This window comes from Somniosus microcephalus, chromosome 26, assembly GCF_052327205.1.
Source record: "Somniosus microcephalus isolate GS21.2 chromosome 26, FLI_Smic_1.0, whole genome shotgun sequence".
Taxonomy (NCBI): domain Eukaryota; kingdom Metazoa; phylum Chordata; class Chondrichthyes; order Squaliformes; family Somniosidae; genus Somniosus; species Somniosus microcephalus.
The window spans coordinates 23181711-23203876 of record NC_141012.1 but is presented as its reverse complement, the minus strand read 5'-3'; the positions used below and the strand labels follow the sequence as shown (position 1 = coordinate 23203876).

The window sequence follows — 22166 nt, the reverse complement described above, 5'->3', positions numbered from 1 at the left end:
GTGGAAAAACAAAATCATCAGTCTACATGGGTGAACCCAGAGAAATTTTTAATTAACCTTCCCACTGTTCATGGCACTGCACAGTGACCTATAGTAGGGGCACAGCAAAACACAGTTGTATAGGTCAATCACAGTCACTTCAATTTCACTAGCTTTCATATTGGGTTACTGTTGGAAATAAAAGCATTAAAGAACTATGGGTTAGAAATTCGGCCCCCGTTAGCACCTGCGGGGGGCGGTAATGGAATGCTAAGGGGTTACCGACCGGGCGCGGCAAAGTCAGCGAGGCCCGCAAACTTCCCTGGCGGTTTTGCGCTGGCGCTAACACTTACCGCCTCGGTCTCCAGCGCCCCGTAGACCGTGACATCATCAAGCGCACAGCGCCCCGTTACCGCCCCGGATGTGAAATTGACTTTCGCCCCCTGCAGCGTCGCCTCGCGCTGACAATGCCAGTAAGAGGAGGCGTTCTGAAGTCGGATGGCCACTTTGGGAGCAGTAATTAAAGGGAATGCTTTTCAGGTCGCTGAACCGTTATTATTTGCACCAGTCTGGTGCCAGCGCAAAGCTTTCACTCTTTCATTGTTGCAGGATGTCCAAGCCTGCCACTTGGTGACAGGTTTGGGGCTGTATTGGCACTCGCCTTGCAAGACTGCAGTGCCGACAAATAACTTCTGGTGCAGTATTGTCCCTTCCCTTTAAGCGAGGGAAGCAATCTCTATGATTGAAGAGTGCCATCTGGAATGAGCCCTGCCGGTACTGCCCCGCTCTCCAACTTTAGCGCCCTTAGCGAAGTGGTTAGCGCTTGATATAGCGCTCCACTTCCCTCTTGGAGCGCTACAACTGAATTTTGCGGGAGCCTACCATCATTAGCGTCTGGTGCTAATTTTTCAGCTTTCGAAGTTTTAGCGCCCCAAAAGGGGCTGGAATGAATTCCTCCCCCGTGTTTCTATTCATATTCTTGCACTGTTCTCCTCAGGTTCAGGTGCCTTTACATTTCGCTCCTACTTGGTAATGTGCCAGCTGTCAGCTGTGGCAGAGTTGGTAACACCCGCCACTGAGTCAGAAAGTTTTGGGTTCAAGTCCCACTCCAGGGGCTTGAGCACCAAAAAAGTCTAAGCTGACACAGGGCAGTACTGAGAGGGAGTGCTGCACTGTCGGAGGTGCTGTCTTTCGGATGGGACGTTAAGCCGAGGCCCCGGCTGCTCTCTCGGGTGGATGTAAAAGATCCCATGACACTATTTCGAAGAAGAGCAGGGGAATTATCCCCGGTGTCCTGGGCCAATATTTATTCCTCAATTAACATCACTAAAAACAGATCATCTGGTCATTATTACATTGCTGTTTGTGGGAGCACACTTCAAAGTATTTCATTGGCTGTAAACTGATTTGGGACGTCCTGAGGTTGTGAAAGGCGGTATATAAATGCAATTCTGTCTTTTCTTTCTGTAGACTGTTACGTGAACAAAAAAGCTAAATGTTGTAAAATGGTCAGAAGTAAATACAAATTTTGACAAGGTTACTTAATGACAAACTGCGTCAAAATGCAAACAATAATGGGCACATTTCCAAAATGTTGCCGTCAGGCGATTTCAGACACACTTTTTTCTTGCAGCTTCACTTCAAGCAGCTTTGCTTTCAGAATGCATAAATCTGGGGATAACACAGTTAGTTTGGTCCTGGCCTCCCGGAGTGTTAGTTACTGCTGCTGTGTGGAGTTTGTACCTTTTAAAGAATATATAATATTTAGCTTCACCTTTTCTTTATTTCGCACTGGTTTTTTTTTTGGTCAATAACTATGATTGGCCCAGAAACATTGGTAACTCAGAGACTCCCTCCCTCAACTAAATATTTTATTTATTATATAAAGTACTCGTTCCTCTCTTTTTTCCTTTTATGAAAATAATGGTTCATGTCGAGTAAGTGAACTTTAAAGGCAAAGAGACAATAATGAAGGAAAGTGGGTGAATGATGTTAGATGTTTCAGCACCATGAACAGCTGACGTTGAAGGGCTAATACTAAAATAAAATATAATATGTACTCTATAGCATGGCACAAATAAAGAGACATTTTTCAGAAAATACAGATGTAAAGTATCCTGTAAATATTTCATACTCTTATATATTTACTATATATACTATATAAATGAAAATGATGGGGTCACATTCCTTTGGCATTGCCCCTGCAGGTGATGCTTTGAGGGTGACATTGTGTAATCTGTTAAGTACAGGACTATCATTACATGGCAGGCCACTGCAATAACCCTTAAATTTTCCTTTCGCTCTTTGAATCCTTTGTTGTAATATTGAAAAGACATTTCACTTCAGTTTGTTTCCCCTCTTTCTTCTGTAAGCTGTCACCCTCGCATAAAAAAGACCCAGCACTTAGCACAGTCAAACACCTTTTGTCTCCTTTTTCAGTCCTCTTGTCCAATGTAATGTTCATCTCTTAGTGCAGAAATTTTCTTTGAAGTCCTGTGTGATTCATACGAGCAGCATAGATTTATCAGTCTCATTGAAAATTTACTATTTGGGACTCTTTTTAGTGCATCGTTAGTAGCCTGCTGTGATATCTGTCTGTCATAGTGAGGTACCATACAGTCAACCCCTCACTTATGCTATCCCCAAAAATTGTCCCAATACCCATTGAGTTCTCTCTCGGCTGGATTGGAATGGCACAGATAACCCGATCATTGGTACCCCAGAACTGAGCATCAATACGTATTGTGAAACCCACACAAAGCATTAAAATGTTCTGTGCAACACCAGTTCACCCCAAAGCCTAACTGTTCGTCGGAACACTCCCTCTTCCTCCCTACTATTACGCATCTGTGAAACACCTCCAGCCCCCCACTGAGAATTTAAAATGAGCCAAGCAACATGCTTCTCCCCTCCCCTCTCCTCTCCCCCTAGACCTCGTACCTTCCCTCCTCTCACCCTCTCACTCCACCTCTTCTCCAACGCCACCCTCCTTCCTCCTCCTCCACCTCGCTCCTCCCCCCCTTTTCTTCATGACACCCCTTCCTTGTTACCTTAACTGGGCCCAATTATTCCACCCCCATACCCTCAAGTTCTGCTTGTCCGAGATGTTGCACCTGATCTTGATTCCCCAGTTCTAATGCCACAGCAGATTGACACAAAATGGAAAACATCCCATATAAAGCTACTAATCTTTGAAACAAGGGAGGATTTTCATTTCAGCACCCCTGGCGTTAAACTGCGCTCACAAGGAGCATATAATCAGGGAATTTAGCACCCCAGCCCCTCATACGCCATCCGATGTTATGCTGTGCCAATTCCTCCATGTTTCATATGGTGCGAGTACAGATTTACAAACCCCAAATTATTGATTCTGATTTTAAAATAATACATGTGATTGCATGTTCTTTATAGATTAATTGATTTAGCATTTTCTGGATGTGTGCCAGGAAACCTAACTATGCACGGAACCTTTTTTTAAATAATTGCTGATTGCAGTTTATTCCAAAAAAGTAAGATATATTAATATATCAATGGTTAATATAGGTGTATCAATGTGATATCAATCCTAATTTGGCAAACTTCACAATTTGCTGGATTTAAGTTGATAGCATACTGACAATGATGCTACGCTGCGATTGAATGCGATTTATTGTTGCCAATGGCTCTACAAAAATCCAACAAATCCCATTTTAAAAACCAGTTGTACACTGAAGACTACTTGTTTAAAGTGACCACCTAACATTCTTCCTGCATTAAGCCTCACCAATTGGTACTCCCAATATTTTATTGAGCTCACATGGAAAAAAGCAGTCAAAGTACAGTTCATACCATGTCAAGTGTATGAAGTGTTCAGCTAAATACTATGCTTGGTTACACAACCGAGTATGTGCTTTAAATGAGACAAACATTGTGCAGCGGCGTGAAAGGGTCTTGTATAGATGCACCTCATAACTGCTGTCCGTCCGATTTATGATAGATAAAGGAATATCCTTGGTATTCTAACTTAAGTTTGCTTTAAAGTGATAGTTTAAGACAATGGGGTAGAGATTGGATATGTCCTGTTTTGGGCACATAACCAATGGCACGCAGACAGCATGCTCCTCAACCGGGAGGCCCAGGACTCACCCGAAATTGGGCTTCGGGTGTCATTTCAATAAGTTGAGCAAGCTGCTGGTTCCTGTCACGCCTCCAGAGGCAGCTCGCTCATTTCCTATTCATCAGTTTCCTTCATGTAAGTCCAGCAGGAGAAGGAGGAAGGAGGATGCCTCGCTAACTCTCTTTCCTCCTTTAAGATGCCCCTTAAAACCTACCGCTTTGACCAAGCTTTTGGTCACCTGCCCTAATTTATCCTTATGTGGCTCGGTGTCAAGTTTTTTGTCTTAAAATACTCCTGTGCAGCGCCTTGGGACGTTTTACTACGTTAAAGGTGCTATATAAATACTTGTTTTTGATGCAAGGGGGCCGATTGTGGGCTGTCAGCGGCCCTCGTAAGTGCTGTGGACCTGGAAGGGCCTGCTCTTCCTGGTTCCACATCCAAAAATAATGAACTTGCCTTTTTGGTGGTGGCCACTTGCTGGGTGGCATCCATGCCGGGAAAGCTTGACTGAGCCGGCCTGACACCAAGTCCCCTCAGGGCAGTCCAGTTTCTCAGAGGGGACACACAACAGACGACAGCTCCTTCATTAGGATGTGGAAGGAGCCCAAAGCCTGTTTTAGGCAGCCACTTCAGACGCCTGAATATTGTCTGAAGCTAATTGTCAGTTGGCATTTTTCAAGTGCCCATAAGGTGCAGGGCATAGCCCTGCAAAATTGGTCATTTTTGCCCCAATTCTCCTTCTGGAACGCAGGAGAAACAAGGACCGATTTCTACACCAATAAATTTCTCGGAATGTAATGGGTCAAAAACTTGTATTTTCAGATTTCAGTACTAACTCTCATACTGTTTGGTTTTTATTTAATAAAATGAATTGGTGTTTTTTTTGGCTAGGACTGTAGATTTTTAAAAGTTTGTTTCCCATTATAATCTGGTTGTTTTTTTTGTCCATTGGTGATTAGTTCTCAATATCGCCTTCTCTGGTGTGAACAGTGGAAAAACTGGCAAATTAAAATTTGAGGCTCTTTTATGTTGTCAATTGTCTGACACCCACCACCGTGTTTAAGAGCCCCCAAATCGAGCTACTGAGAAATCTACACAGATGGTTTCTGTTTTGCCAATGTAGAGTGTACATGTTTTCCCTACAAGGACACATTCTACTTAACTAAGTCTACAGTTCAGGCACGGGTTGAGAAAGCCAAGGCTTGGCGATCCCAAGTGTACATAGGAGTATTTCTGCAATTTAATCAGCTGAAACTGTTTGGCCTGCCAACACAGAGCACTAATAAGCTTCCTGCTGAATGTCCAGCCAGGACCATCCTATCTGTTGGGGCATTGGCTTGCAGAGCTATTTTGAGCTGAGTGGAAGGAATTCCTGCCCTAGTGACAGATATAGCCCTCCAAGCTTTATTACTAGGCCAGTGTCCAATAGAAATCGCTGACTAGCCACAGGTGTGGCTATGGCAACTCTACCTTAGCACAGCACGGTGGCATAGTGGTTAGCACTGTTGCCTCACAGCGCCAGAGACCCGGGTTCGAATCCGGCCTCGGGCAACTGTCTGTGTGGAGTTTGCACATTCTCCCCGTGTTTGCGTGGGTTTTCTCCGGGTGCTCCGGTTTCCTCCCACAGTCCAAAGATGTGCGGGTTAGGTTGATTGGCTATGATAAATTGACCCTTAGTGTTAGGGGGTTAAATACATGGGGTTACAGGGATAGGGTGGGATATGTGTTGGTGTAGGGGTTACGGGGATCGGGTGGGATATGTGTCGGTGCAGGCTCGATGGGCCGAAATGGCCTCTATCTGCACTGTGGGGTTTCTGTGATTCTGTGATAACAACAACTTGCAGTGTCTTTAACGTAGAAAAATATCTCAAGGAGCCAAAGAAGATGATGATAGGGCAGGTGACTAAAAGATTGGTCAAATTAGGTAGGTTTTAAGGAGCGTCTCGAGAAAGAGAGAGCAGTGGCAAGGCGGACAGTTTTAGGGAGGGAATTCCAGATGTTTTATTCATGGGATGTGGGATGCCGGCATTTATTGCCCATCCCTAACTGCCCTTGAGAAGGTGGTGGTGAGCCACCGCCTTGAACTGCTGCAGTCCTTGATACTACTTTGTAGCGGTTTGGTAGAACTGAGTGGCTTGCTAGGCCATTTCAGAGGGCAGTTAAGAGTCAACCACATTGCTGTGGGTCTGGAGTCACGTGTAGGCCAGACCAGGTAAGGGCGGCAGATTTCCTTCCCTAAAAGACATCAGTGAACCAGATTGTTTTTTACGACAATCCGGTAGTTTCATGATCACCATTACTGATACTAGTTTTTTAATTCCAGATTTGGGATTCCAGAATGGTGGGATTATGAACTCATGTCTCCAGATCATTAGTCCAGGCCTCTGGATTACTAGTCCAGTAACATAACCACTATGCTACCGTCCCCTATCATATGTTAGGGCCTAGACAACTGAAGGCACGGCCGCCAGTGGTAGGGCGAAGGGAGTGGGTCCAGAGTTGGAGGAACGCAGAGATTTTGGAGGGTTATAGAGCTGCATGAGGTTAACATGATAGGGAGGGATGAGACCATGGGGGGTTTTATACACAAGCACCAGAAATTAAAAATGGAGGTATTGGTGGAGCCAATGTAGATCAGCGAGCACAGGATGTGATAGGTGAGCGGGACTTGATGCGGGTTAGAATATGGGCAGCAGAGTATTGGATGAGCTCAAGCTTATGGAGGGTGGAAGATGGGAAGTTGGCCAGGAGAGTATTGGAACATTTGAGTCTGAGGGTTTCAGCAGCAGATAAGCTGAGGCATGGGCAGAGATGGGTGATGTTAGGAAGGTGCTAGTAGACGTTTTTTGTGATGTAGAGGACATGGGGTCGTAAGCTCAGCTCGGGGTCAATTAGGACATTGAGATTGCCAATAGTCTCTATCAGCCTGAGAGAGTGGCCAGGGAGGGGGATGGAATCAGTAGCGAGGGAACAAAATGCCTGCCACATACTCACACAATACAGGCAAATGTACTTCACATCTGTATATTTAATTAACAAACATCTATCACTTTTAGTAACCAAGGAAGTAAAGCACTCAACAATTAAAAAACACTTGCACACTCTAGTTTTGCTGTAACATTTTAACAACAAATATAGAAAGAAAGGTTAAAGCACAGATGCATAGAACTTAACGAATATGAATATTGAGATCATATGCTCAATGACCGTGTGTCTATTACTCATTTTTTACTTACAAATCAGAAATTCAATTAGCCACATCTGGATTGCTAATTCACCACTTTTTTTTAATTAATTCATGGGATGTGAGCACTGTTGGCAAGGCCAGCATTTATTGCCCATCCCTAGTTGCCCTTGAGAAGGTGGTGGTGAGCCACCTTGAACCACTGCAGTCCGTGTGGTGAAGGTACTCCCACAGTGTTGTTGGGGAGGGAGTTCCAGGATTTTGATGCAGCGCCGATGAAGGAACAGCAAAATATTTCCAAGTCAGGATAGTGTGTGACTTGGAGGGGAACTTCAAGATGCTGGTGTTCCCATGAGCTTGCTCTTGTCCTTCTAGCTGGTAGAGGTCGCCGGTTTCAGGGGTGATGTTTAAGAAGCCTTGACGAGTTGCTGCATTGCATCTTGTAGCAACTAATGTATAAAACAAGACTGAGCTAGGCTGATTGGTCATATCCTCAATAGTGCACTAGAGTTCCGAGAGCTATTTTGGCTCAGATTTCGGATTACTTCCAGCTCACGCTTGCATGACTCAGCATCGTTTGGTTCCATGTACAGCTCTTTTTAAAAATAATTTTGTTTATCCCTTAGGGTGTTCCTGACCTCATTTAGGCAATGTTGCCTTGGGTCTTTTGTTTTTGTACATCGTAATGCACTTCCTTTCAAAACAGTTTCAAACAAAGCTGCAATTTTCTTCTGATTTGTTTTCTAGTGGTGATTCCCTCCCTCCTCCTCCTCAGCCCCAAAGATTCTAGACTGCTGCAAAACTACATTGCTAACAATTTGAGCTGGACTTATTTTATCTGTTTGGCAGGGTATAGCTTTGTATCTGGAAGCTGGGTATGGGAACATGTTCATGTATCCAAGGTTTGGTGCCCAACATGATTAAAAAGTTGTGAGAGGACACCGCTAATAGCAAGAGAAGGTCCAAAGAGATTCCCTCAGCCTGGAGAATTCTAACAGATCACTTGACCACTTCAGAGCAATAGTTTTACCACTTCAGCCATTAACTTTATTTAATGTTATGTAATATTTCTGGCACACTTTAATAAACAATCTTACCAGTTTGATTAATATGCTTACCTTTTACTGCTGACATCAGCTAGGCTTTCATCTTACTTTACTTAACTACAACGAGACAATAATAATTAAATCAAATGTGCAGTACTGAAGTTCCTGCATTTTCAAAAACTATATGTAATATTGTCTGGTCCATTCACAAGAAAGTCTTTTGAATTTAAGTGGCTAATATGTTTCCCACAAAACTTTTTGAACAGTGACAGGAAATGAAATGAAACATCCTAGATTTGGAGATTTTTAAAGCATCTTTAGTTCAGAATTGTTTCCGTTACTATTTTCCTCCTGTTTGCACTCTGGTTTTCCCATTGTTCAGACTGTGGTTGAATGGGTAGGCTAATCACTTATTCCTGGGCTTTCATCAATGCTGTGGGGTGGTAGAAGTTTCTTCTATGCAAACTCTCTTCCGCAAATGGCAGTTGATGCTAGATCAATTAATTTTACATCGGAGGTTGATAGCTTTCTGTTAACAAAAGGTATTAAGGGATACGGGCCAAAGGCGGGTATGTGGAGATAGGTTGCAGATCAGCCATGATCTCATTGAATGGTGGAGCAGGCTCGAGGGGCTGAATGGCCTCCTCCTGCTCCTATGTTCTTAATGCTACTGTGTGTCTTTGATGAGGTTTGTGCATGCTAACTGAGTTGATTGTTTCACTGTGTTTTTCCAATGCCTGCCCAAGTACTGTGGTTTAAAATAAAAATATATTAACTTTCTCAACCCAATGTGGGAAAGCACTTGAACCCCGACTCTTTCACCTCCCTACGATGGCCCAATTGAAAGTGGGAACTTAACATGTAGGATTTAAGGATGTTTCTACCACTCCAAGATGTGAAAAAAAAAATTCCAAATCACATCAAAATAAGCTCAAACGTGAACTTTTGATCCTTCTTTGAGGTAAGTTTTGACAAGAAAATTATTTTTAACTTTAGAGAAAGAGCCTGAGACATGCTGGCTGAGAGAGTAAAGTTTGCCTGAGCGATGGACATAGAAACAGCGATTCACAAATAACCATGGAGTGTGAGTGAGGGGGAGAGAGAGATGTATAAGGGGGAATGTTAGCAAATCAACATGGAGGATCACACACTAGGATTGGAAATCAGGTGAACAGTTTTTCACTTGAGACTCTGAGCCAGGTGCTCAGTTTTGTACAATTACTACCACAGGAAGAAAAAAAATATACGAGAGAAATATAGAGTGCAAGATATAATGAAGGCACGACATGCGTAAAGAAAGATAAGCATATAAATGTGTAAAGACACATACAGAAGACAGGAGACAAATTAAGGAGAGACTAACACGAAATGAGAATGAGAGTGAGCCAGAGAAGATACCAATTTTACTCAATGTATTTAAATGCCTGCATTATACAGTACCAGACTAACATTGATGTGGGTTTCCAACGGGTTACGATAACAATTAGCTACACAGTCAGGTAGTACTGAGCTCAATGTTTAAAATTTACAATTTGGATGAAATTGTTGGTAAGCAGTGCACGTGGGGACTAGACAAGCAGCTGTTCTAGTAGCCAGCTGGAATCTTCCTTCACTCTTAGGCAGGTTGAGAGAAACAGAACACCGGCATTTTAAAAGAAACTATTGATTAAAGTTTCATGGTACGTATTGTGCATCTTGCATTATAAAATAGCATATCTTCTGACTTACCATCATCACGCCACAAGAAATTCTTTAGTATTTTCTAATTACTTAGATAGACCAAAATAAAACGGGATTTAATATTATGCCAAATGTTGTTGGAAAAAATGCTTACTTTTACCAATACAGGAAACTTTTGTTTAAACGGCACCTAAATATCCGGAATTCTTTATTAACCAGCAAAATTCTCACTCCGAAAACAACACCTCAATAACCGGCAACGTTGCCGAGTCCGAGTCTCCCGCGGTGGCCGAGTTAGTCAGTGGGGGTAATTCTCCAAAACTGCCACTACTCGGCTTCTTGGTGCTGTCGGAAGTCGGAACACCTCAATACCCCTGTAACAGGAGTCTGACTCTCCCGCGCTGCTGGTAGTCTCTTCTGATCCGCCATTTTACAAGGGGTACGGTGTGTCTCCCACGCTGCTGGTAGTCATTGCATTGCATTACCCTCAACTGGCAGTACTGTACTTAATCAAGCATCTTCCACCATCCATTTAACACGACATTCTGTAGGTGAGTACCCAATTACTGTATACTGCACATTTCTTGATTTTTTAATTTTTTCTTTGTTAAAAATAGCCTCAGTAGATAACCCTGTCCGTCATCCGGAATTTTTGATCAACCGGCAACACGTCGGTGCCGGATACCAAAGAGTTTTCTGTATTATGGAACTTAAAAGCAACGTGTTAAAAGGGCCATTGATCAATGTAACTTTTTACTGTATTGAAAATAATGACTCCATATAGAATACTGCTGAGAAATGTAAAAAGGCAAAATGAGGGCTTCCTGTATGGGTCTGTTTCTGTAACTAACCTGTAGTATGTGATCACTGCTTTAACACAAACATTTCTCTAACTTAATATCCTCCTTTTTTTATCTGGCAGACTATGGATGGACGAATTGAGGTTCACAGCTATGCAAGAGTTTCTTCCCTGACTCTCAAGGACATTCAGCACACAGACTCTGGTGAATACGTGTGCAAAGCTAAAAATTCAATTGGCCAGGACTCGGAGTCTATGTACCTGGAAGTTCAGTGTAAGTTAGAATTTTATGCAATTTGAATGCCACTTGTTAGCATTTGTATTGGTTATTGAAGTGCTGATTTAACATTGGATGGGAAACTGTCGTGAACATGGGAGTGAAACTGAATACCTATAGAACACTGAACAATTCACTGTGTTTCTTACTAGTATAGTTTTACCTTTCAGTAATGCACTATGGCTTACAATAGCTGGTATTTATTAGTTTTTTGGTCAAAAATCCCTCCCAATTATTCACCCTATTCATACATTCTCGCTGCAACAGATAGTTTCCTGTGCCAGAATTCAGATAAGAAAGACTTCTACTTGGCTTCTGTCAATGCCACTCCTAAATGTGCAAATGGAGAGTATGAGCAGTCTGAGTGATGCCCCTGTTTATTTTCCATTTCCCTTTAGCAAAGCACTTCGATTTCACTCTGATTACCTCCCAAGACTGGAAATCCCCAGTCATGTGGGTAGATTTTAGTCTAGACTCACTGCTACGCAACCAGTGTGAACCTGAGCCAAGAGGCCCGAGAATCAATGGAAGTTGGTCCTCGGGCCTCATCAGCATACAGACAGCTCGCCCAAGTGATGATTTGAATGTTGGCCAGCCTGCCACGCTGTCAGGGGAGCTCTCCTGCTTCTCCAGCCTCCGAAGGAATGTTTCTTTCTTTAAAAAAAAAAAAAAAAAATTCTAACTACCTGTCATTGGCAACTGCCGGACCCGCTGAAGAATCCTGAGTGTGGAAGGCCCGAGGTCTGCTCAGCGGCAACACATTTTGAAACGGGGTCTAACTTACATATTCAAGGGGCCGAGTGCCTGTTTTAGGCATCTACACAGGACGTCGAAAAAATGGGCCCCGCACATTTAACAGTGGGACCAACGCTTGGGCAGATTGGGCATAGGCCGTCCCACAGCTAGATTGGTATGCTTTGCACCCGAAAAACAGACACAACATGTACCAATTTCTACCCCATGCGCTGCCATAAAGCTCAATTAAAATCAGGATGAGCTTAAATTTGAGTCAAGTGCATTCCTGATTTTTCAAACAACCTTTCCAGTGGCCATCGGTTTATGGTAACCTGGTTTGACTGCTTGTATCACTACAGCTAAAAGTGCGCCTCAGACTCTGCACTGTAATCCCAGTGTAACTCCATCCACTTGAATATAAAAAGCCTACTATAATTAAGCTGATTTCTCTACTTCAGATGTTCAGTTGCCTGAAGCCATTAAATATGTCTGGATTGCACCCTTTAGCTCAATTGGATCTCATGCTATAATGCCCAAACCCTCAAAGTTTTGGCGTGACATTTTAAGAAAAAAAATACATTTTTATTGCCTTATTCTGCTTCTTTAAAGGCACCAGTCAGTTCAGTTGTGCCTTAACCAAAGTAGCTAAAAAAAACTAGTGAATGGGAACATCTGGACTTTATGGCGAGCAAACTACAATATGAATCTAATTACCTATGTTGTAATTTATCTGCACAAAGAAAATTTCTTGGCTTAATTATAATGCGTGCTTAATTACAGTACTTATTAATGAAGTTTCAACTCATATTTCACTTTGCAGTCTAAATTGGGATATAATTAAAGAAATTAATATAGCTTCTGATCTTTGTGCGACAGTAAAAATAAATATTGCTAATGTAGTGCAGGAAAGGACATGTAAAAGTTGGCACGAATTAAACATTTTTGGAAAGTAACTCTTTGAAGGAGATATTTCCTGTTTTTTTATTTCAATGAATGTCGTAACATTAGACCACAAGCAGTTGAATAGAAATGTACAGCACTACAGTCTTGTTCCAATTTGATCAAGCAGAACAGAGATATCATTGATGCATTTCCAGAAAGTAAATTTGGCAACCACAAGGCAGGGTCTGCATCACGGTAAACCAAAGAGTGATAAAAATCTGCCTACATGTTGTCTCTCCACCACATGTGTAGCTGCTTTTTCATCAGATCTCTGTCTGTGCTACTGCAGCTCTGTAGTATTCATAACACATTTCCAGATCACACTAATAAAAACAGAAATAGGTGGAAATTTCAGGTCGGTCAGTTCTGACGAAAAGTCACCACCTGAAACATTAACTCTATTTCTCTCTCTCCACAGATGCCGCCTGACCAACTGAGTATTTCCAGCATTTTCTGTTTTTATTTCAGATTTCCAGCATCCGCAGTATTTTGCTTTTGTTCTGATCACTATAGCCCTCTCCAGCGCAGATGGTCCATTGTTGGAGGCTGGGTCATTAAATACATTTAAGGTGGAGGTAGACAGATTTTTGCAAGATAAGTGAGTGAAGGGTTATGGGGAGCGGGCAGGGAAGTGGCTTTGAGCCCAAGATCAGCCATGATCTTACTGAATGGCGGAGCAGGCTCGAGGGGCCGTATGGCCTATTCCTGCTCCTATTTCTTATCATCTTATGTTCTTATGTTGAACATAATCTGTCTTGGAGCATTAGTTCTGAATTTTGGACAGTCACCCCTTGATATCTGTAAGATGCGTTGTACGCACATGACATGGCGCATGCCTCAATGTAAGGGAGCTTTTGGAAGCTGGTATGGCCTTCTAGTTTAGGCAGCATCACTGCAAGGTCTGGTATAAGCAAACATTGGAGTAGACTTAAATACAAAATTATCATCAATTTAAACGAACATGCTTACAGTGTGTTTTAAAATTTGCTTTAATTAATCAGACATATTTCCACCCAATATATTTATCATTTCTGAAATTACTTATTTTTTAAATATATCTGGTTTAGACTTCAAACTCAATAACTCAGCTCATCACATTTACCAGCACTGTTTGATCACGTAGATGATTTAATGCACTAATTTCTGTATGATTCGATTACATTTTGATCAGAAGGCAAGCGTAACACAAACTTGCCCCGTTACGGAATGCGAGAGGCACCGTTAGGGTATGGCTTTTTAAAGTGCTTCAGTTATATGTTTGCAAGTATCAGCAGTCTTGGAGTGAGCAAGATTTTATTTTCATTAACAATTAAAAGGGAAAATTGTAGTAGCCAAAACCCAGCCAACCACAAAAAGAAGTTTAAAAAAAAATCTTATTGTTGCTCCTTTTTATTACAGGGAAACTGACATCACATAAGTAAACTAGCAACACTTAGATTCTACCAATTAAAACTAGCTCTGTCTATATCGTGCATATTGTATATATGTATATGGAATAGGTAATTGGTCGAAAGTTACATGGCACGATTCGATACGGCTGGTCTATTGACATTATAAACTGCAACAGTAAAGCTTGATTAAAATTCGCCTGTTACTCTTTCCATTACATTATCAGTAACTTATTTGATGTTTAACTTTTGAGATCTCTTCAGGGCGGCCAAAAAGGCCACCCACAAACGTAGAAACATAGAAGATAGGAGCAGCGGTAGTCCATTCGGCCCCTCGAGCCTGTTCCGCCATTTAATGAGATCATGGCTGATCATCCAAATTCAGTACCCTCTCCCTGCCTTCTCCCCATATCCCTTGATCCCTTTAGCCTTAAGAAATATATCCAGGAAGATAATACGCTGACGTGAATCAGGCGGAGACCCACGTTGTGGACCACCAGCTGGGTTCCATGCCCCCTCTCGCCCATTACACACCAGCACCATCAATCAGAGTGGAAAATTAGCTCTTTTTTAAGTGATAGGACACAAAAAGCTTCAGTGCTTAAAAAAACAACTTGCCAATCTGTCTCGCTCTCTTTCTCAGATGCACCAAAGCTGCAGGGCACCGTGACTGTTTATACTTGGGAGGGAAACCCTGTAAATATCACCTGTGAGGTTCTTGCGCATCCTCGCGCTCTTGTAACCTGGTTTAGAGATGGACAACAGTTGCCGAGCTCCAACTACAGCAGCATAAAGATCTATAACACACGATCCACCAACTACCTCCAGGTAAGAGAATTAAAACCGAAAGCTTTCATTGCAAGATTCATGCTTAAATGCTTGTGCTTTTTGGCTGGGGTGGGTGGTTTGAGGATGCAAATTATTCTCAAGATTTCACTGTCTGCTTCTGAAGATTATTTTGGAAAAAACCAAACTCAATCAACAAGAAGAAAATTTAGTTCTGAAATATGGGTTCGATATTCAAGATTAAAGCACTGCAGATTTTATATGACATTAGATGTACCAAATTATTTTTGAAATGTTTCATCAAAAAGCTGGCCAGATGTGTATTTTAAAAACATTATTCGATATTTTGTGGTTGTTGAAACACCAATGTGGTGAAATTTCACTGTGCGAATTTAGCACATCACTGTGGTTTCACTATGATAAACCTTGAATGGAACTTGCACTTAATTCTCTTAGAAATCGGTTAACAGTTTTTCGGGCTCTACCTTTCCCTGTTCACTAATGTTATTGAAAAGATGGCTGAGTCTACTTCTCTGCTAAAATTAGCAAATGGGGGGATAAATATACTCGAGATATTCTCTTCAGATCATTTTTGGCAGCCATGCAATCTTCTGTGGCTGGTGGAACGTTGCACAATGTTCTGAAGACCCTAGTACGATAGCAAAATACTGCAGATGCTGGTAATCCGAAATAACAACAGAAAATGCTGGAAAAACTCAGCAGGCCAGGCAACATCCGTGGAGAGAGAAATAGAGTCCTGATGAAGGGTTTCGACCTGAAACGTTGACTCTATTTCTCTCTCCACGGATGTTGCCTGGCCTGCTGAGTTTTTCCAGCATTTTCTGTTGTTCGTTCTGAAGACCCTAATTGTTTTCTGTGCCATTGTGTAATCAGCTAGAGACGGGCACAACTCAGCAGGATGCATATGTTATTGTTAGCGTTCAACTTCTGGCTACTGTGAAATGGCTGCCATCCGCATGGCACTCTATCCAGTCACGCAGTTAAGGTAAGCAAGTTACAGTGACTGGAAGCTAGGGTGTGATTTTATAGTTGTGACTGGGCCTTGGATGCCCGGTTCTGAGCCTTACTCAACAACTCCTGATGGAATTGCAAGATGAGGGCATGGTTGGGTGCAGTTAGAATCGACTAGTCAGTGGCCAAACAGCCCATCAGCAATCCCTGGCCATGCATGGAGAATGGTCACCTGGGTAAGGTATTGGGAGCTGCAATTGCCTGAGAAGCTGAACAATCCCCCCTCACAAACCCCTCACATGTTTTCAGGAGAGCAGGAGTATGGGGGGAGAATCGTAGGTTAAAAAAGTGAACTTTGACCCATGATAATTACAGTGAAATTTGTATTTAATTACTGATGTAGTTGCATATCCTTCCTCTAGGTCACACCCGACTCAGAAAATGACTTTGGTCCCTACAACTGTACAGCTAGCAACCGTGTAGGTGTGGAATCTAAAGAGTTTATCCTAGTGCAAGCTGGTAGGTATTGATTTCACTGCTATCTTGCTCAAAGAAATTTCAACCATTCCAACCATATTTTTATTGGGGGTTCTCCACAACAACTCATTGGAGTAAAATAAAAATAGTGTACTGCATGAATTTGTGGACCTTTCTATCCAGCGCATTTTGGTGAGCAGTTATAGTTACCATTGGCACATGCGATCTTGTTCCAGAAAACCTTGTATGGTTGCGATGCATTTAACAACATCTTTGGGACCTGGGCAGTAGACTGTTAGTGCAATGTCCTATCATTTCTGGGACTGTCCAGATTGATGAGATGAACTTCTCTGCTGACTGTCCGGATCCTCTTTAATGGGCTCTCTAAAATCAGGGTTCAGTTGCCAACCACAGAACATAATTTGGCATGTTGTGGCACTAAACTGGGTATGTCATTTAGCGAGAATAATGAAAGTGGAAAAAATTCACACTGGTGCAAAGGTGTGTTCCTCTGAGATTAAGGCAGAAAATGCTGGAAATACTCAGCAGGTCAGGCAGCATCTGTGGACAGAGAAACAAAGTTAATGGGCTAGATTTTTGGGGAGCCATCAGGCGGGGTTTCAGGCGTGTGGGGGGGGGAGAAATCCCGAATTTGGGGGTCCCGCCACCATCCTGCCCAAAACCCCGCCCCACGTAAGTTTCAGGGGCGGCGGGTACCCGCCCCGCACTGGGACCTGCCGAAACTAGGCGGGATGGGATTAGTGCCAATTAACTGCCTGTTAACAGGCAGTTTTTAGCCTAATCCCTATTTTGAGGGGTTTCGTGTGGGTTTCCCGACGGCTCCAAACCCCGCCAGGTAGAGCAGGCGGGCCGTCGGGTTGAAGGAGTTGAAAGGGTCGCGATGTCGGCGCTCAGGTGAGTGATGGGTGCATGAGTGCAAAGGTAAGTGTGTTTGGTGTGTCTAAAGTGTGTAAAGAACTTTTACTTACCTGTACTTAGCAGCCTTTCTTCCTGTAGCCGTCGGGAGCGCATCACTCAGCCAGAACTGAAAGCTGAACGGCTGCGATCTGTCAAAAGTGACAGCCTTCAGCTTTGAGTGTCGGTGAGAGTTCTAACTGAGTCTGTGCAGAATGACTCAGCTTAGAACTCAGAGTGTCAGTGTTTCACAGCTTCAAACAGCTGTGAGACACTGATATTTCATCTGTCAAGAACTCTCGACAGATGAAATTTCAGTCTGTGACATTACCTGTTGCCGGGTGGCCCTTAATTGGCCCCCAGCGGGCTCAACAAGGTCAATCAAGGGAAAATCGCGCGGATTGGCCGGATGTCGAAGTAGGCGGGTCAAAAACCCGAAAGGGGAAGCCCCGCCTTCTTCCCGACAGGTTCGGCAAAATCTACCCCAATGTTTCAGGTCGATGACCTTTCATCAGAACTGGAAAAAGTTAGAGAAGTAACAGGTTTTAAGCAAGTGCAGGGGCAGGGAAAGGGGGCCGGGGATAGGGAGAAAAGAACAAAAGGGAGGGTCTGTGATGGGGCAGAGGGCAGGAGTGATTAAAAGACAAAAGGGATGATGGTGCAAGGCAAAAGGGGATGTTAATGGGACAATTAAAGAAACAAAGGAGGAGCCTAGAGGAGGAGTAAATAGCATTAGCAGAGTGATTGCCAACAGCTGCTGTCTGGGGAAAAAATGGGAGCGGTGGTTATGATCCGAAATTGTTGAACTCAACTTTAAGTCCGGAAGGCTGTAAAGTGCCTAATTGAAAGATGAGGTGCGGTTCCTCGAGCTTACCTTGTGCTTCATTAGAACTGTGTAGGAGGCCAAGGACAGAGATCAGAGTGGGAGCGGAGCGGAAAATTAAAGTGATAGGCGACAGTAAGCTCAGGGTCACGCTTGCAGACTGAACTGTTCCGCAAAGCCAAATCTGCATTTGGTCTTCCCAACCTGGAAGGAGTATTTGGGGCAGTGGATGGTGGGAAGGGAGGAGCTAAAAGGGCAGGTGTTGCATCTCCTGCGTTTGCATGGGTAGGTCTGCCATGGGAAGGAGAGGGGGTATTGGTGATTGGAGAGTGGACCATGGTGTTGCAGAGGGACCGTTCCCTCCTCAGTGCTGAAAGGGGGAGGGGAGGGGAAGATGTATTTTGTGGTAACATCACATCGGAGGTGGCTGAAATGGCGGAGGATGATCCATTAAATATGAAGGATGATGTGTTGGAATGTAAGGTCAAGGAGAACCCTATCGTGGTTCTGGGAGGGAGACGAAGGGGTGAGAACAGAAGTGCGGGAAATGGGATGGACACTGTCTAGGTCCCTGTCAACAACGGTGGAGGATAAGCCTCAATTGAGGAAAAAGGAAGACATATCAGAATCACTGATATGGAAGGTGACATCGTCAGAACAGATGCGGCAGAGACAGAGAAACTGGGAGAATAGAAAGTAGTCCTTACAGAAAGCGGGGTGGGAGGAAGTGCAGTCAAGGTAGCTGTGGGATTCGGTGGGTATAAAGTTCCTGAGGGTGAAGTTGAGGTATATCAGTGAGGCGGAGGAAAATGCTTTGTATTGCATCTGTCCCAGCTGTTCTTAATAGAACAGCTCACTGCTGATACTGGGTGAGACAGTGGAAAATGTGACACCCTTGATGAGAACAAAAATTTCAATTTCAAAAATGCACTTCATGTGAATGCAAACTGATAGCTTCAGAAATCTGAGAATAGAGGAGGTCCTCCAATGTACATCTTGTTGGCAAGTTGTGAAAGGTTATTACATAAGGAAGTGTGTGTGGGGGGGGAATTAAAACATTAAGCCCATCAAGTCATTCTCTTTTAATAAACCAGCTCTAATTTGTAATTTAATGCTTCCTTTGCAACTTATTTCATTTCCTGAGGGAGTTAAATAATCACAAGTTAAACTCCAGAGAAAATTGCAGTTTTTTTTCCTGACCCCCTAAAGGTAGTTAACAGAGAGCACCGTGACACCTGTCTAAAATTACAATTTCAATCTTGGCTGGCTGCAACCCACATAGGACATTGCTGTTGTCTCAGCATGTTTTTAACCAGATATTTATCAGCATCTTCTTAAAGGATTGAAACCATCGAAATCTATTCCACAGGTATACTAATTGGTTGAAGAAAAAGATTTACTGATCTGTAGTTATGCTTGAAGTTTGCACCTCCTGTCCCTTATGAAGCAGTCAAAATTCAAGTTGAATCACCTGGTGATCTCTTTCAATCTTTTCTTTCGTGTAAGGATCGAATCTGATGACCCTGTTGTATTCCATATTGTGGCTGGATTGTCGACTTCTTGGCCAAGATCATTAAATTTGTTGTGTATTGTGTTGATTTTTAAAATGCAAGGGTGACTGTGGCAAAACACTGTATTAAAGATGTGCATTTTAATCACTTAAATGTCCATTAGTCTATAGCACATTGTGCATCTAGTGCTCAATAACAACAACAACAGCAACTTGCATTTCCATAGTGCCTAACGTAGGAATAAATCCCAAGGCACTTCGCAGGAGTATAACCAGACAAAAATTGTCACCGAGCCAAGGAAAGAGATATTAGATGATCAAAAGCTTTGGTCAAAGAGAGAGGTTTTCAGAAGGTCTTAAAGGAGGATATAGAATTAGAGAGGCAGAAAAGTTTAGGGAGGGAATTCCAGATGTCTGGGCCTAGATGGCTGAAGGCATCACTGCCAATGGTGGGATGAAGGGAGTGGGGGATGTGTAAAAAGCCAGTGTTGGAGGAATGCAGAGTTTTTGGAGGGTTATAGGCAATATTCCCCTAATTTTTGGGGGGGTACGCGGCCCCTTTAAGAAGCTGCGCAGCCTATTCACAGTTTCGTGCATTCGCAAAACTTAACATTGAAAAAGTCAGTCGCGAGCTGCGGGAACGTTGAATGCACGGGTGGAGGAGGTTACAGAGATAGGATGGGGTGATGCCATGGTGGAATTTGGACACGATGATAAGAATTTTAAATCTGAGGCATTGGTAAGCAAACACCGAGATAATAGGTGAGCAGAACATGGCGTGGACACAGTGAAATAAAGAATAGATTTGCCTTCCAAAGCTAGGCTTTATTAACTTTAAAATCTGCAGCACATCTTCCCACATCCAGTCCCAACCAAAGCTGGAAAAGAACTGAATTTAAGGTGGCCACAACACATCATGTGATCATCAACTACCAATGAGATTACAACATATATCCCAAGGCAGTTAACAAACAACCAATCACAATACTTTTACTAAACAAGGAATAATCACCACACACGGGCAGCAGAGTTTTTGGATGAGCTCAAGTTTATGGAGCGAGGAAAATGGGAGACCAATCAAGAGAGCATTGGGATAGTTGGGCTGGAAGTAACAAAAGCATAGATGAGGGTTTCAGCTGCAGATGTTCTGAGGCAGGGTTGGAGACGGGCGATGTTATGAAGGTGGAAGTAAGCGGTCTTTGTGATAGGATAAAGGGTCGGAAGCTCAGCTCAAGGTCAAATACAGGAAACTTTCTGGTATCCGGCACGGACGGGACCGACGTGGTGCCGGTTCAGCAACAATTCCGGATAACCGAACGCTATAGTGAAAGATACGGACCTTCGAGCTCCGTATGAAGCAACAAACCCTGTTGCTGCTTCAGAAGAACGTCCACAAGTTGCAATCATCTCTGTAGCTTAGCAACAGCTGCAGCCAAACCCTTGCCTTCCTCAATTTGTTGCTGTGCAAGTTATAAAAGTTAGCTGAAACCGACTCCTGAATTTTGCCAGTTAACCGACATTTCCGGTTATTTAGGGGCCGGTTAATCGAAAGTTTCCTGTATGACGCCAAGGTTGCGAACAGTCTGGTTCAGCCCAAAACAGTGGCCAGGGGCAGGATGGAATCGGTGGTGAGGAACAGAGTTTGTGGCCAGGGCCCAAGACAATGGCTTCAGTCTTCCCAATGTCTAATCGGAGAAATTTGCAGCTTATCCAGGACTAAATGTTGGACAAGCAGTCTGACAACCCAGGCAGTGGAGAGGTCGAGAGAGATGATTGTTGGGTAGAGCTGGGTGTTGTCAGCGTGCACGTGCAACCTGATGTCATATCTTCCGATTGTGTCATCGAGGGACAGCAAGTAAATGAGAAATAGGAGGAGTCCAAGAATAGATCCTGGAGGTAATGGTGCGGGGGCAGGAAGAGAAGCCATTGCAGGAGATTCCCTGGCTATGACTGGATAGGTAAGAGTGGAGCCAGGCAAGGCAAGTCCCTCTCAATTGGACAACAGAGGAGAGGCGTTGGATGAGGATGGTGTGGTCACCCCTGTCAAAGGCTGCAGAGGGGTTGAGAAGGCTGAGGAGGGATAGTGTACCACGATCACAGTTACAGAGGATGTCATTTGTGACTTTGACTAGGGCTGTTTCAGTGGTGTAGCATGGGCAGAAACCTGATTGGAGAGGCTGAAATATGGAGTTGCGGCAAAGATAGGCATGGATTTAAGAGGTAACAACATGTTCCAGGACTTTGGAGAGGAAAGAGAGGTTAGAAATGGGACAGTAGTTTGCACAGACAGATGGGTCAATAGTGAGTTTTTTTGAAGAGGGGGTGTTTTTTTAAATTCATTTTTATGGGATGTGGGCGTCGCTGGCAAGGCCAGCATTTATTGCCCATCCCTAATTGCCCTTGAGAAGGTGGTGGTGAGCCACCTTCTTTAACCGCTGCAGTCCGTGTGGTGAAGGTACTCCCACAGTGCAGTTAGACAGGGAGTTCCAGGATTTTGACCCAGCAACGATGAAGGAACGGCGATATATTTCTAAGTCAGGATGGTATGTGACTTGGA

The 22166-nt window shown here is 43.4% G+C and overlaps 1 protein-coding gene across 19 annotated transcripts in view; it reads left to right on the top strand.

The window, feature by feature from the left end:
• The window catches only part of LOC147100348 (neural cell adhesion molecule 1-like), a 576064-nt gene that overhangs the window by 437284 nt on the left and 116614 nt on the right, over positions 1–22166 (top strand). For all 19 annotated transcript variants that reach the window (XM_085967961.1, XM_085967951.1, XM_085967957.1 and 16 more), the window contains 3 exons: positions 10908–11058; positions 14770–14954; positions 16307–16403. In XM_085967961.1, the coding sequence (XP_085824087.1) occupies positions 10908–11058; positions 14770–14954; positions 16307–16403 (433 nt within the window). The remainder of the gene's footprint in view (positions 1–10907; positions 11059–14769; positions 14955–16306; positions 16404–22166) is intronic.